At 31.9% G+C, this 16,923-nt stretch overlaps 2 protein-coding genes across 12 annotated transcripts; one reads left to right on the plus strand and one right to left on the minus strand.

Moving 5' to 3' along the window:
• Window positions 1-200: 200 nt before the first annotated feature.
• Mvb12 (multivesicular body subunit 12-like Mvb12) lies at window positions 201-4,251 on the minus strand. 7 transcript variants are annotated; one of them, XM_076803893.1, is made up of 9 exons: window positions 3,503-3,709; window positions 3,268-3,416; window positions 1,912-2,050; window positions 1,622-1,820; window positions 1,391-1,541; window positions 1,222-1,305; window positions 799-1,141; window positions 680-730; window positions 201-596 (listed from the first exon to the last, which is right to left on the minus strand). In XM_076803893.1, the coding sequence occupies exons 1-9, from the start codon at window positions 3,512-3,514 to the stop codon at window positions 561-563; spliced, it is 1,164 nt and encodes a 387-aa protein (XP_076660008.1). In that variant the 5' UTR covers window positions 3,515-3,709; the 3' UTR covers window positions 201-560. The 7 variants fall into 7 exon arrangements, with proteins under 7 accessions (XP_076660008.1, XP_076660023.1, XP_076660014.1 ...); XM_076803908.1 differs by lacking the exons at window positions 3,268-3,416; window positions 3,503-3,709 and adding an exon at window positions 3,733-4,251; XM_076803899.1 differs by lacking the exon at window positions 3,268-3,416 and having other exon boundaries at window positions 3,570-3,725.
• Window positions 2,824-16,173, plus strand: Fem (feminizer). Of its 5 annotated transcripts, XM_076803924.1 has the most exons (12): window positions 6,222-6,347; window positions 8,375-8,411; window positions 8,593-8,810; window positions 9,224-9,494; window positions 9,710-9,891; window positions 12,866-12,976; window positions 13,067-13,163; window positions 15,159-15,206; window positions 15,272-15,445; window positions 15,520-15,631; window positions 15,700-15,829; window positions 15,899-16,158. In XM_076803924.1, the coding sequence occupies exons 4-12, from the start codon at window positions 9,226-9,228 to the stop codon at window positions 15,916-15,918; spliced, it is 1,143 nt and encodes a 380-aa protein (XP_076660039.1). In that variant the 5' UTR covers window positions 6,222-6,347; window positions 8,375-8,411; window positions 8,593-8,810; window positions 9,224-9,225; the 3' UTR covers window positions 15,919-16,158. The 5 variants fall into 5 exon arrangements, with proteins under 5 accessions (XP_076660038.1, XP_076660047.1, XP_076660039.1 ...); XM_076803925.1 differs by lacking the exon at window positions 8,593-8,810 and having other exon boundaries at window positions 6,224-6,347; window positions 15,899-16,157; XM_076803923.1 differs by lacking the exons at window positions 6,222-6,347; window positions 8,375-8,411; window positions 8,593-8,810 and adding an exon at window positions 2,824-2,949 and having other exon boundaries at window positions 15,899-16,162.
• The last annotated feature ends 750 nt before the right edge of the window (window positions 16,174-16,923 follow it).

A 16,923-nucleotide genomic window follows, 5' to 3' on the forward strand; every position in this document is an offset into this window, starting at 1 on the left:
AGTGTAAACAGTGTAAAGACAAACTATATATGCGCTATAAAAGCATGAAAGTGCTGTACCCTACTAATTCTATGTATCGATACAAGTCAACATGAGGATAAAAATAAGAATGTACTTGTTTTCTTTTTTGTTGGAAATAAAATTAGAGATGACTTTATTGAAAGAATCTTGCATTTGATTAAGAAATAGGAGTACATCAGTACAATGTTAAATATTCTGTAATGATTTATAAACAACTAGAACATATGATACAATTATATATAACCTCTACTATCTATAAAAATACAACGCAACTCTATAAAAATACAATACTAACTGTCACTGGTATCAAAATCTAAATAGGACATGGAAGAAAAAAGTATATCGGAAAATGGACATTATTAAATCTGAACGTCATCTCACCGATACATATTAAAAAGGATTCCATTTTCGCGGGTTAGTAATCACTCGTTCAGGCACTCTATTACACTTGGCTAGTGCTATATTATCAATACAAATGTATAGATATAGCTGTAAAATTGCATGAAGAATCACACAATTAGTTCGGCACAGCGGCTTCTTCAAGTTTCTCTTTCCGCGCGGAAATCGTAAAAAAACTGAAAGCAAAAATGTACATATAATGCCGTAAAAGAGTCATGACACTGTTGTGCTAAGAATACTAATTAAATTTTCATGTTACCTCCTTGTCCAAGTCTTTCTGAGACCAGACTTTGATCACAGGAATTTTATTCTGTAAATAATGCGATGGTTAAAAATAAACGAAAATTCATTTATAGCACGACTATAAAGATTACTTACAATAGAGGACTCAGAATGAACACTAAGACGTGGATTAAGGACAAATGGAACTCCATCCAAATCTGAAGACCCTGGCAATGTACCATAAATCGATGTGGCGCCTACGGATGACGACATTGTAGGTGGTTGTGGGGCTGGTCTTGTGGGCCTGATCCTTGCATTAGGACTTAAAACTTCATAATCCCTGTCGGAAGATTCGTCTACGTCCTTTACCGCACTTCCTCCAATTTGTGGGTAAATTCCGTTTGTTGGTTTTGGTGAGAACTTTGGTTTTGGTGGCCTTTCAGGAGCTACTCTATGCGGAGTCCCATTCGATGGATTAGGAGATGCGTTTTGAAGTAAACTAAATAACAAAATAGGCATTGAACAGTGATCACAACTATAAATTCATTTAACAATTTTCTTAATAAAATGAATGCTTACTCTATATTAACATATGATTGTGAGCTGGAATTCCCATTTGCAATATCCACAGTTTTGTAGCAAACGCAAACTCCATTTATGACACTGCAATGTTAATATGTTATATACAACTGGTAGGTAAATAAATGTTAATGTGGATTCACACAAGGTAAAAAATCTTGGTACGTACCCAGCAGCTACAAAACCATTTGGAGCCATTTTAGATGGATATACCTTATGCATAACCCTACTACATATAATAATATCTGTAACTGCTTTAGAGCATAATTCCTTATTCCTAACTTTATAGCACAGCTGTTTCTTCCTCCATGCCTTCTGCACTAAAATTGATTGTTAAAATGTACTAGACAAAAATGCTATTCCAATAAACAATATCCTGATCAGTCTTACGTATGCTCACTTGAATCTACAGTATATGAAATCATGCTGAATCCCTCGGGAGGAGTATCTCGTTCATTAATGACTGCTAGATCCTCCACCACACAATGAGGTAATCCTTCAGACTTTGAAAAACATATGTATCTCCCTTTTTTCTTAATAAATAGCCCACTTTCCCTCCATAGATCGGCATCTGTATCTTGATCATATGTTCTAGACACCTGTTTCATAAAGAGAAATAAAAGTCATTATAATTTTCATATAAAATAAAATGAAGCCAAAATACACAATAAAACATTTTGCGTTACTCACCACTGTAAAATTTGGTGGACACTTATCTATATCTTCAACAACGCTTATGGCAGTAATTGGCCTATCGTCAGGTAGCACAGACGACAATTGATGAACCAACATTTTGTTGCAATTTGTCTTCTTAGACATCGCTGCAACTCTGTTGAAAACATATGCACACTATTATTCCCACCATTCATGGAAACACAGATCGTTCAATAGTCGGTTTAATCATAAGGCACAAAATAAGAAAACAGCTAAAAGCATTTTATCTGCTCTTAGATAAAACGCTTATCGTTCGAAGTTAATACATAAATCGTGTTATTAAATCTGAAAGAGTAAGTCCGATTTACAAGTGGACAGCTCGCGAAACACAGATTTTTCGAAGGAAAAATATAACTCGCATAGCATCGACCTTATAAAATAAATTGACAATATAACTTCACGCACTTCGAATCATCAGAGTTCACTGAAACACAGCACAGGTCTACCCCTACTTTATCTCGATGACCTATTTTTCGATCGATAAACAAATTTATGGTAGGCCGAGAACCGTTCGTGCAAAAACACTTTGCGTTTTGTGAACCACGCACACGAGAATAACTTTAATGAATGCGAATTTAATCGAACGAAGCTCGAGGGCGATCGAGTTTCGAAAACGTTCGCAATATGTACTATGGTGGAGAGAAAAGTATGTCAAATGTCGAAATTTCTTAGTCGTCCGTAATTTCCGCGTGTTCTTGCGATACATATTTGCTTACCTTCCATAAACAACACACGACACGAATTTACGAGCTCCGCATATTTGCTCCTCCGTTTATCGTACCGTTTAATTCATGTAATAATGAAATACGATCGAGCGACACGTCAGTTTTCGGCCGAGTCGCAACGGACCCGTATTTTCCACGCCACGCAATCTTATTCTTTGAAAGACTCATTCGTAACAAAGTGAAGGTATAAAGTACTCGAATGCTTATGAATAAACAGAGAGAGGAGGAAAAGAACTGCCGACCGCCGAGTGAGGAGAGAAAGAAGGCGGAGGGAGTATGGGAGAGAACGGTAATACATACAGAACTAGAGGAACACAAATACAGGGTGTTCCATATATAGTGTACATATATTTTCTTTGGAACCATCGGCAACAGCAACGATTTTTTTTTCTTTCTATTTTTCAACACTTCGAATTTCTTACAATATTCATAATCGTAATCAGGATTACGGCATACGCCAAATTAAATTGTTACAAGTAAATGTACATTATGAGTGAACGTCAATCTTTGAATATTGGTTAAAAAAATTGTTTAGCAGTTTTGACAGCAAAAACTGTACGTGTGACAAGTTCAGGATGCGATACATCTTTCTGACAAAGCTACTTACAATTTACGGAATTTAGACGTCATTCTATTGTAATGAAAAACCTGAAATGTGTAATCACTGTCACCTGAATACGGTCCAATTGCGATGCGTGTAACAGAGAAGATCTCTGTGAACTTCGAAATGTAAGAATAGAAATTTCTCTTCGATAGCTTCAAAGAAAATCACTTATGTATAACACCCTATATGAACTACCGTGTATATACAATATTAAATTAGTTATCAATTGTTATCATACAAGCGGTTTCATATTGACGTACAACTAAATGGTATTGGCCACGGAACCGATAAGATAAAAGTATTACACGCAAACACTGCCACTCATGTGAATCGCTTTTCTTCTCCTGCTTCTTCGTTAAATGTTCCGACTAAATTGATATCAATGACATCACTTGTACCACTACTACCACTGGCCACCATCATCACCACCATCTTAACTGACTAGGGTAGTGTGTTCAATAAGCTAACCTCTGTTTCCGTTCCCTTCACACCGTAAAACTGTACGGTGGTTTTTCTTCGCCGATTCTGCACGAATCCCTACAGGCCGGATGTTCGCTTGACAGTACACACTTCGAAACTGTGCTCCTGGTGCGAGCTAGCCCAACGTTTTCCAAGCGATAAGAAAATGAACGAGGACCGTACGCCACCCCCCCATTAACATTCTTACCGCGAAGCGTGTTTATAAACGATTTTTAACGCGAGTCGAACGCACGGGCCATCGTAAAACTTTCCCCAGCCGTGGCCATGACACTCGAGTTTGATCCTGAAACTGAAGAAACAGCATGGCGACTTGTTTACATTTCAGCGATTTTGATGAAAATCTATTTTCGCTTATGTAGAATTTCGCCTTTCCATCAGCGTCGATGTTTGCAAATCGAATTTCTGATAAGAAAATGGTATTCTTTCGCAAAGCAGAATTGATGGAAGCTCGTAACACGTTGGTGAACGCATAACGATATTTTATACTTCGGTTCTACTCTCTACCTCTCGCGTGTAAACCCAGACGTGTTGACCTACGAGCCTACGATGCATCGGAAGAGAATAATGTGCATGGCGAAATAATCTTACAGCAATAAAACTATGTACAGTCAGTCTCATAATTGATGGCACACGCTCGAAATCAGAATAACACGCGTTTCTATACATGGATCGAAACACATCAATTTTTCTGCCAAGCTTGATATATTAGTTTACCGGATGATATGTAATGAAGATTTTCAACATTTTAATAATTTATAACTCGTAAACCAATGGACCAATTTCAATGAAATTTTCAGCATGTATATATATAAAACTTATATTTATGAAGCCACAAAACACGTTTTTTAAATTTTAATATTACAAGTCCAAATAAAAAGGTTGTGAAAAGCAAATTTACGATTATTTTCGTAATTCAGACTAAACGCAATTTTCATCCATTTATAAAAAATTTATTCTGATTTGAAGTATGATGATCAATGATGAGACTGACTGTATACATTAGTTTCAGGATAAAAACTTTGATTTGTATTATATTATATATTATTATAAATGTATTAAATGTATTATAATGATATTCGATTATTCAACGGATCTTCGTAAAAAATATGTATTCTGAGTCACTATGATTAAGACACTATAGTAATGACCAAATTAGTTGTGACTATACATGTTACATGTAGCATATCAGTGCTAAATAAACATGGTAATAATCGCTATAATAATCCTTAATAAAACTTATCTTTCCGAAGGAGCTAAATTGTACGATGAGATTCTCTACATCGCTGTTATGCAGCAAGAATTGTAAATACAGCAATGCGTTTCCTTAATAAGCAATTGAACGTTATCATATGATGGTTTTCAATTTCTTAAACTTAACTTTTAACTATGCATAAATAATACCGTATTTGTAACGGAATTTGCGAGGAGACATGTAATAAGACAGTAAATTTGGCGCGAAAAAATGGATAGAGTTGCCATGTATGGCAACAATTGTTACAATCAACATGAGATGGCACCACCATGTTCTTCAAGTGATCTTTTCAAAAACTCAATACATATTTAACTCATTCCATGGTATATAATAACTTTTATTTCATATGATAATTTTAAGAAATTATAATAATTACGTTAACATCATTTCCGTTAATATGTAATCATATTTTACGTTAATTTCATCTATTTTTCAGTAATTTTTATGATTCTCTGTAACAGTTTAACTTCATCCTTTTACCGCTAGGTGGTTATAGTGTTTCTCTGATCGTGGGATATATTTTTCTCAAACTCTCATTAGAACATAATAATTATATGATTCTATAGTGCAAGATCGATGCATAAAGATGTGATAAACATTATAGAAGGCGCTGTTATGTACATTTTGCGCTTAATTTGCTGTTTTATACAATATTTTATTATTACTCATTTCCTGATGAATTTTGTTGCTCAATATTACTATGAAGTATTTCAAAAAACAATTGGCTACATTAATACATTTTTTATTACAAATTAAACCGATATTTTGTGTTCTTTCTTTAGTTTACAGATGTCAAGGAAGACCACACATGAGAAACTACGTATATTAATACGTAGAAACTACGTATGAAACTACGTTTATTATCATTAATTATATTGCTTCTGTCAATATATTACTAATTGCAAACTAAAGATACCACAATAAGAGAACTGAATTTATTAAAACAATTTTTTATGTAACCTTGATTTTTAATGAATAAAGTTAATCGATCCATTGTTTAACGGCTACAAAAAATAATTAATCTAACATGTAATTTATACCGCCATCTAAGGAAATAGTAATTGCAACTATCTATATAGTATTTTCAAGTTTTTATCGTGAATCAAATTGTTGAAAATCGAGTTTTGAGTAGTATAGATGGCACTGCGGTAGGATGCCGTTGCGTCCGAATGCACCGATGCAAATGCATGGACGCTCTTATTCGTAGACCAGTATCAACCAGTATCGAATACAGTTGGAAGTTTGACCTCGTGATGAAATTGTTATAATGGAGAAACAGTATTTTGGAAGATTACATTCACCCATTATCGGAGATAATTCACCCATTAACAGGAATTACATTCTTTTAAAGGTAAACACATTTATTTATACGTTTTATGCTTCATCTAAAATAAAATAATACGTAAAATAAAGTAAAATAGTTACGTACTTTCTTATTATGTATTATATTTAGTATACATTTATAATTCATCAGTTCAAATATTAACGAGCATAGTGATAAATTTCGAAAAATATATGTATTACGTTGTAAATGTAACAAAAGTGAGATTAGTATAAACACACAGGTTTTAAAAAGAAATAGTAAGATCTCGGTTTTACAGAAAATTTTGAAATTTCGGATGTTAGTGGAGCAAATAAATACTTACATACATACTGCCATAGTGACGAGTTATATATACATTTCGTTCCTGACATATGATTATGTAGACTTAAATAAAATATATTAAACAATATAACAATTTCTGTAAAACCTCGCAGAATGTATTAATAATTTGAGTGTTGCAAAAAACTTTATGGATGTTTTAGTATTGCAAAACAAAAAATATGGATATGATTTGAGTATTGCAAAATATCATATAGACATGATTTGAGTATTGCAAAATAAAATATGGATATGATTTTTTGAATATTGCAAAAAAATATATGGATATGTTTTAGTATTGCAAGATAAAATATGGATATGATTTGAGTATTGCAAAATATCATATAGATATGATTTGAGTATTGCAAAATAAAATATGGATATAATTTAAGTGTAGGTAGCCCTCCTACAACATGGCATCTTATAACACGGTTTCGCTATAACACGATTCATAAATTGCGGGAACCCTCCTACAACACAGCTACAATTAAATTAAAGTTGCGTTAAATTAAAATAATATTGTTTGTTTTGTATTGTACATACATTTATAATTTTAATAAAAATTAAGTTGTTTATGTAGAATTAAAAATAAAAAAAAATATTTGTTTTTAATAAGTTTTCGGTTCGTAACCTTCCTTTTTGTACTGGCTCTGGGTCTCATACAACACTGCATTTTCTAGGAACCTATCTACCGTGTTACAGGAGGGTTACCTGTATTGCAAAATAAAATATGGATTTGATTTGAGTGTTGCAAAAAGGATATGGATATGACATGAGTGTTGCAAAAAGAATATGAATATGATTTGAGTATTGCAAAATAAAATATGGATAGGTTTCAGTATTGGAAAATAAAATATGGACATGATTTGAGTATTGCAAAATAAAATATGAATATGATTTAAGTATTGCAAAATAAAATATGGATTTGATTTGAATGTTGCAAAAAGGATATGGATATGATATGAGTGTTGCAAAAAGAATATGAATATGATTTGAGTATTGCAAAATAAAATATGGATATGATTTAAGTATTGCAAAATAAAATATGGATTTGATTTGATTGTTGCAAAAAGGATATGGATATGACATGAGTGTTGCAAAAAGAATATGAATATGATTTGAGTATTGCAAAATAAAATATGGATAGGTTTCAGTATTGGAAAATAAAATATGGACATGATTTGAGTATTGCAAAATAAAATATGAATATGATTTAAGTATTGCAAAATAAAATATGGATTTGATTTGAATGTTGCAAAAAGGATATGGATATGATATGAGTGTTGCAAAAAGAATATGAATATGATTTGAGTATTGCAAAATAAAATATGGATATGATTTAAGTATTGCAAAATAAAATATGGATTTGATTTGATTGTTGCAAAAAGAATATGGATATGATTTGAGTGTCGCAGAAAGAATATGAATATGATTTGAGTATTGCAAAAAGAATATGGATAGATTTCAGTATTGGAAAATAAAATACAGATATGATTTGAGTATTGCAAAATATCATATGGATAGGTTTCAGTATTGCGAAATAAAATATGGATAATAAAATCTTGTGTGAAATAATATTTGGAAATGATCCGTTCTAATAGTAATAAGTATCTTAAAATTAAGGATTTAGTACAAGATATTGAATTTCTAAATGATTATAAATAATTTCAATATTTTTTCGAATTATTTACATTGAAAATACAGAAAAATGTTTCATAAAGTCTTAATGCTTTCAGGTGTAACGAATCATTGATGATATCCTTAGGTTTCAATGTAAGTTGTAATTTATAATCAAGAATTTACTGTAATATGTGTGCATTTCTTGTGTTATTATAAAAAAAGATTGTATAAGATTATTATATGTTTGTTTCTTAATATTATAATCGAGACTCTTATCATTGTAAAGACGATATAATTAAATTTTTTTCGTTTCTGAATCATAATGTATTTTTAGGAGTGAATTAAAAAGAGAGTCACTATGACTGTACAAATGTAGAAGCCAATTTGAATATTTCTGGAAGGAACATTGCTCACCTGGTAGACATTAAAACCATAAAAGTTATTGTATTTGATGCCTAAGGGAACCTACCTGGAACAGGGCTGTGAGTTTCAAAGACCCATCCAACATTTCGACCCTTCTTAAGGACCTTGCAGTTACTTATTCTTCTTTTGGTGAGGCTTGAGTTTACGCGGGATTATCCCCACTCCTTTCATTTCCAACAAGATTGTCAAGGTACCCCTATAAGAATACAAGCCACCCTAAAAGCCTTGAGCAGTCTTGAGTGCCTTGCAGTTTGAAAAAATCATCCATTCTGTTATTTGCTATGTGCCGTTCATTTTGTCGCGAGATTAAATTATTTTCATTTTTAAATATATGCACATTTACATGCAAATTTTTCCATTTATCTCGTTGTACTTATGTAACATAATTTTTCGATGCCATCAGGTAATTTTTTCTGCATTTAAAATGTCGTTGCATTCAAATATTATTCGTACATAACCTTATAAAGTGGTTGAGAATCAATCAATTTACAAAGAATTTTCATCATTTTCGTTTATAATTCTTCTTTTACTGTCTCCTGCAGAAATGAAACCAAATTCATCGTCCCGAAACGACGCAACCGAGAAGAAGATGCTACGGAGGCGAGAATGGAAGCTGGAACAAGAACGACAACGGCAGCATGAGAGGTTAAAACAAAAGAAGATTTACGAATATGAAATGCAACGCGCCCGTGAAAAAGGTTTGCTGCCTCCGAAACCTCCAAATCGAAGTAAGAGCCGAAGTAAATCTCCACGAAGTCGACCTAGAAGACCTTGTACTTCTAGCACAACAAACACTCCAATTCTTTCTGAAAGGTAAATAAAACTGAATGAAAATCTATTATAGATTAAGAATGCATAACTATTTTAGAGTCTGAAATCTATTCTATGCATGTAAGGTTATATAACGTGGTCTAGGAAATTTTAGTTATTAAAATTGATATATAAAAGAGATATACTGTAAATTATAGAATGCTTTATTTTCCTATAGGAGATTAGTATGTTGTCATTAAAAATTGGTTGTATTTCAGATTAGAATCAGTAGATGGAACTGTACCATTATTTAAAGGACCCGAAGGCACAAAGATTAGTGCAGCTGAGCTACGCAGAATTAAAGTAGATATTCATCGAAATATTCCTGGAAAATCAACTGACTCAGATCTTCAGCGAGATATTATCAATCCTGAAGATGTAGTAGTCAAAAGAAGAGCGGGTAAATTATTGTTTTCACACTATAACTTTTTAAGAACTTTTTTAGTTATTCAATGAAGGAGTACTTGAAATGGAAAATAGCATCAGCTGAAGATGAATATTTCTAGGACTTCCTACAAGTCACAATTGGCAAATTGAAATGTGTGAAGGATATTTTCTTTCTCTCGTACAAATTAAGTTCATTGTTATTCGTGTATTAGTTTCTTATTTTTAATCTGCTGAGATTATTTCTTGCAATATTTTATTGAGCTACAGATAAATATTTCAACATGGTTACATCATGATTAGCATCATTTGAAGATGGGAGAATTCTGTCCGACAACTTTTACAATTCTGAAGATTATGGATTTCAATATTATAACGTGTCGTCCATGATATTCAAGAACTTATACAAGGGTGCTTTTAATTGGCAATGTTAATAACTGGTTTTAATTTATCCAGGATGTAGCAAATTTGGAATACAACGTTGGATCACTGTCGCGATCACGTAATGTGCCATATGTAAGCACAATATTTTTTATTTAGAGTGTTTAATGCTTTGCTTCGCATATCCTTTGCTTGTCTTTGTGTGTACACTTTTAATTATGGTTTTGCACAAATAATTATGCTTCAGCTATATTAACAACGCAAGTTTTGTTGGTAAAAGTTAATTTTTCAAAGAATAGTATAGATTCCATAAATCTATACATACAAGTTTTGTGTATCTTCTGGATGTTCTGGTGTGGGAATGTGTGCATGATGTATAATGTATAGTGCTCTTGTCTTTTCAAAAGATATTTCATTTGCTACAATGGCAACAACTTGAAGATCTACTATGAAGATTTTTTATGATGTTTGAACTAAAGAGACAATATTAAACTAAAAAGTTGTCTATTACACTTTTGTATAATATTTTAGTCTTAGCCTTCTTAATTTTTTCATTTACTGTCAAAAAGTTTCGATTTTCTGTGATTGAAACAAAAACATGTATACAAATTGGTGGTTTCTAGAGCATTCAATTGATTCGGAGAAAGGATGTTGGTTTTACTATTTACAATGAAAATTGAAATTTATAAATCATCAATACGGAAGATTTGTTAATCATCCTTGAAGATATGTTATCTTGGAAGGTTTAACCGAAGGATGTATCAGAAACAGTTAATTCCATTTTTTAAAATTTGTTTTTTATTTGGAAAAAAATATTAACCCTTTGCACTCGAGGCCTTTTTCGCTTGCGCAAACCAGCAACTCGAGACGATTTCGGCCAAATTAGGGAAACATTTTACAAGTACTTTAAAATCATTTATCAACAAACAAACGTATACAAATAATAAAATTTCACCAATTTATTTATTTTTATATCAAAAACAACAAAATTTGAGAAATATTATACTCTATAATTAGTTTTTGTATGATATTGCGTAAAACAATGCCTAAGATGCAACCTAGGTTTATCAGGACACGTATCACAATAATATGTTACTTCCCGCCTACCTCCAGGCGTATTACGGTCAGCACAAACCTTACAGTCCCTTTTCGGCCCTTTAAGTACTATGTGCAGCTTTCCATTGAGTCTAATGTCATCAGAATGCGACGTAGACGCTTGTTCACGATGCTGGCGATATGTTCCTCTCAATTGCTAAACAAGTGTTTTTAAAAATTTCAAATGGCTCAGTGGCTTTTTCCCTTTTTTAGTCTTCTCTTGTTTGTAGAGAAGGTAAGAATTGATGAGGCAAATTTCCATGACCCAAAAAAAAAGACTGTAACGCCGCAGCAGCGTCACACAGTGGGCAATTTGGACGAAAACGGATTCAAAATCAAAGAACTTTCGATAGAAATGATTTCATTAGTTTTTGTCACAAAAATCTATTTTTTACAAAATCCTGACGTCGTAGACAAATTTTGAAACCAAATTTGAAATCAGCGTGAAAAAATCTATGGGAAATGGTGTATAACATGTTAAAAAAAATTTTCCGCGCGTTGTATTGGAAAAACCACGTTTTCTTGAAATTGTTCAAGTTTAACAAATTTTCTCAAGGTTAAAAAACGTTCGTACCATAATCTCCTTATTTTTTCCTTATTCTACAAAGTTTCAGCTTTAATTTAAAAAAAAATTTCATCACTCTACCTCATTTCTATCGAAAGTTCTTTGATTTTGAATCCGATTCAAATCAGCCGGGCGCCGTATCGGCGCCGCTCGAGTTGACACTTCAAATCTGGCGGGCGCCGTATCGGCGCCGCTCGAGTGCAAAGGGTTAATAATAATTTTCTACCTGGCTTTTTATTGGATAAATGTTCAAAAATTTAAGAATTTGAAAAAATTACTGAACTTTATGATTAGTTTGCAAAGTAAAATCGATTTCAATAGAAAAAGTACTTAACATGGTTTGTATAAAGAAAATGTTGGTGTAAGTTGAAATTCTTATTCAAGTATAATAATGTAAATTTAGAATTGAAGAGAAAATGCATTTTATAAAAATGATCTTTTATTAATTTATACTATAAATATTCAAATGTGAGTTATTTTTTATACATTTGATAATAATACATTTTATACATTTGATTATGTTGATTCTGGCACTGAAGAAAGTTGTAAGCTATTGACATCTATCTGCAGATATTATATTAATTTTGAGAAAGAGTTTCGAAAACAATTAAACAAAAAATCTAATTTGTAAACACTAACATAATCTATTCAGATGTTTTCATAACGTTCATTTAAGAAATACTTGAAACTAAATGTAAATTATAACGTAATTGTACTAATATATAATTTGTTCATTGCGATGAACATTAGCAAAAATTGATTTATTTTACCAATTTGCAATAATACGATTGATTGTTTATATGGATGGCTTACAATTTTGCGAAGGTAGTCAATTTCTCTGAGTAGCAACTTCAACGTCTCCAAGGTCTGTCATAGCTGCCAGTATTGCTTAACTGCTTATTTCATATATATTGAAATTGTTTTCTTCATAAAAAATTTGTCACTATAGGAGAGGGATCGAAACCAATATTTGAGAGGGAAGAAATTAAAGGAGTAGTCACCAAAACAGAAGAAGTTGAAGAACGTCGTACTGTTGTAACTGTAAATAATGACACTTTAGGTATTGAAGAATTTAAAATTACATATTTTACATTTCATTTGTGCTGGACTGCGACTTCCACTTGACAAATGTACAATTTTTAATTTTTAGACGGCAAGTCGAAAACGTTTAAAAAACGCTCGGCGTCTTTGAGCCCAATCAGAAACCGAAGTCACAGTCCTCGACGTACATTATCTCGTCATTCCAGGTTTGTGCCTGTATTGGCAATGCTTCTTTGTGAGAAAGCAAAGTTGTTACGATTAGTGTCAGCTAACTGATATGAGACACTTTTACTTAGTTATAAGTTATAAGATAAGATAAGGTTTGAAAATTTTGACACTATGCCGTCCGCACGTCTAATCTAGATTTATTCGTGTCGCGTCGGTGTAGAGCCACCGGCACTTACCCGATATTTTTCGCATGGCACCAACGTGGAGCCACCGGACGTCATAGTGTTAATATGGATATGTTATTGATAAGTATTTTGCCACATAATTCGAAGAATTTTTAAATAAATGTGGGTATAATGAATGTTCTTTGCCATTGTACATGTTATGTGTCTAAATGTTTATGTTTGATCTTTTAAGACTCAGAACTATATTAGTTGCATAATGTGCTACTAGCTTGTTCTTAGGCATGTGTTGTTTTTTGTTATTACAGTTTGTCTTGTTCTAGCTTGACTAATGCTTCCCAAGGGTAAGGAGAACGGACGACATGGGACACGGACACGCTTTGCTATGTACCTGATTGTATGCTTTTGCTTGCTTTTGCTAATACCATGGCTTATATTTTAGCTTTTATAATAATGGTCAACTTGTAGACTTTCTTGAGGGGCGATGCAAAAACATAAAATATCTTGAGTGTGGAGGGCGTTGCTTTTACCTCTTGTACTTGAAGTAAAATCGGTTTTAAAACTAGGTTAAACTGTCTTGCGTGAAATTTTTAAACTCAGAAACTTGTTATTGAAACAGAAAATTGTTATTCTCATAAACAATGAGACACAATATTTTAGAATATGTATTCATTAAATTTTGCATTGGTATTGCTTGATATGGCTGTTATATTCAGGTAACATATTGAGAACATAAATATTAATGAAAATAGCAGTGGGTAAGTAACTTCAAATGTGAAAATTTTGTTTTACATATTGTTTAACTATGGTTTTGTATATTCTTTGTCTTTAAACTGCACAGCTTATGCTACTTTCTTACTTTTTTCTAATGCATTTTGTAATTATTGCTGTGCTATTGCTCATGACTTTTAAAAAAGTGTAAGGGACAGTGTATTCCAATATAAGGAGTTTACAGGTTTAATGTACAATATTAAATGCTGGTCTTACTTGGTAAATCTGTTTACATAAATAACTGATATTTTCATAAGAAAATTCGGTGACATGGGGGGGGGGGGAAAGAATATTTTATGGAATTTGATGTTGCATAATTAAGTAATGATCATAAAATCTTCTAATTTTTTTTATTACTCTAATAAATTTTACGGATTGCTTTATTTATGTAAATGTAAATTAGCTTTATCGTAATTAATTTTCTATCTATTTATGTTTTTAATGAAAATTACTGAAAAACATCGATAGGATGCACAAAATTTTAAAATACATAAAAATTGATGTCATTAATGACCAATAGAAAGGTACATGTATAAATTAACAAAAGATAGTGTTTGTAAAACTGCAAAAACACATGTGTATATATATACACCAAATACCACCAAAGAATGGTTAACAGCTCATGGTTTTACTGTTTTAGACTGGCCCCCATAGTCTCCCGAACTGAACCCAATAGAACACCAAAAATTTGATCATTACATAATTTGTTAATTTCATTTCATTTTGTTTAAAATGTGTAACATATTTAAGTTATGTATTATAATAAAATATTTTGTTACATATCTTATTAACATGTATTCAATTAAATCAAAATTGAAACAAAATTAAACATTTGATCAATTGTTTGAGTCACTGTATATAGCCAGGTGTTGATACACATTTTTTGATAGTGTTTGGTAGTTTAATATACTTAAACTAAGTTAATATGGATATGAACAAAGAAATATGGATTTTATATGAGTATTGTACTATAGATATAAGTTTAGTTATTAAGGTTAGCATTATATTAAGTTCACTAATGATTAATGTAAGCAATATTTGGAAAATCGATTGGTGTGTTAACTTTTTCTTCTCTTTTAGGCACGAGGACACGAAACACGAAAGCAGAAGAAGTTATAGAGACGACAGGTAAGTCTTTGCATATTGTGTACATTTTTAATTTGTTCCACTGTGTTATTATATTATTTGTTTAGGGAAAGGTATCGTAGCAGGAACGGAAGTAGAGAGTACAGTGATAGATACGGAGAGAAGGAGAGACGACGTACTGAGTCACACATTGCTGAAGAAGAGCGAAACAGAAGAAGTCGTGACCATTCGCGTTCGAGGGACAGGGAAGAACGGAAATCGGATAGATATTCTCATCACAGGTGTGTTATGGAGTAATATTTTCTATGTGATGCATTAGTGAATTAAATTTAATAAATAAATAAATACTGTTTAGGGATGAGAGGTCTTATCGCTATGGACATAGGAGGGACAGATCTGGATCTAGGGAACAAAGAGTTCCTCCGCCACATTATTTCGGGCAAATTCCTGTTCCCATTTATTATAGTGTACGTATATTAGTGATGATAAACATTTTCCAATTTATTATACAGAATACTAATTTATTATATTTCAGCATTTCCCTCCAAGGCCAATTATGATGGCAAATCCAATGCAAATTCGAGGGCAAGCTCCTATGATGCTACGACCCTTTCCTCCGCCGAGATTTATACTTCCAGATAGATTACGTACACCCTCCAATCCTAGTAAGTACGGATTCAAGATCTTTTATTGATTCTATAAACGGATTTCTAATTATTTTGCATTTTATACAGGATTTGGACCTATGTACTAATAGAACGTCTATGTTCTATATTTGGATTGTTTTTTTTAAATGTTTTGGATTGCATATTTTTGATTCATCTAAGAAATTTCTAAAGATTATCTTCGATATAAAACGAATTTATACTGATTTTATTCTTGCAACTACAAATCTTTTAACCTGTAATTAATTTAAAATTGTTTACTAAAAAGTGCAGACCGTATTTTTGTACTTTCTGTATTATACTTGTATAAATGTTATGTAAAATGCATTCGTATGTATTAAAAATATGTATTAAAAATGTAAGATGACATTTAAAAAGTTTGGTTTAATTGTTTAATTCATTGAACGAAACTAATTAATAGTATTCAATCATTTTTAATTTCAAATATGTATAACATTAAGTTTTTATCATGATGCTTGTATCAAATATTAATCTCTATTTTTATATTTTACATGTACACTCAGGATCCTTTTGAAAAATAAAATTTATCTACATCAATTATAAGAAACAGGAGTTAAATACATTGAATCCCATAATAATGTTAGTAAATTGTAAATTAATAAACTACAATATAGGTTTCAAATTGCTCAAATGTTTTTAGTGTTCTGTATATTTTACCTATGAATTTTTATCTTAAATACATTAAAATCCTTTTTAAGCGTTTATTCAGAACGACGTGCAGGACCTATTGTACCAGTAAAATAAAGTACAGAAATTGCTTCGGGTCTAGATGCTTTTGTTCATTTCCAGTGAACCGTAGATACTAAGAAGTTCGAAGTACATACGTGAAAATCACAATTTCAGATCCGAAGGGAAGGGAGAGCCGCGGAGACGTGTCTATAGGCAAGGATTGCTATTCTTTCAGACCCGTAATTTGGTCTCCGGTGTTTGCTATACTTCTGACACAAAGGCGATTAATTGAACATTTTCGAGAGCCAGTCGTGTTCGTTAAAATTCATTGCGAAGAACACTCTCAATGACATTATGACCGTCCGTAAGAGATAGATTTTTTGCTTTGAGAATAGAAGCACGAG

The sequence above is a fragment of the Halictus rubicundus genome, chromosome 2 (assembly GCF_050948215.1).
Source record: "Halictus rubicundus isolate RS-2024b chromosome 2, iyHalRubi1_principal, whole genome shotgun sequence".
Lineage (NCBI taxonomy): Eukaryota > Metazoa > Arthropoda > Insecta > Hymenoptera > Halictidae > Halictus > Halictus rubicundus.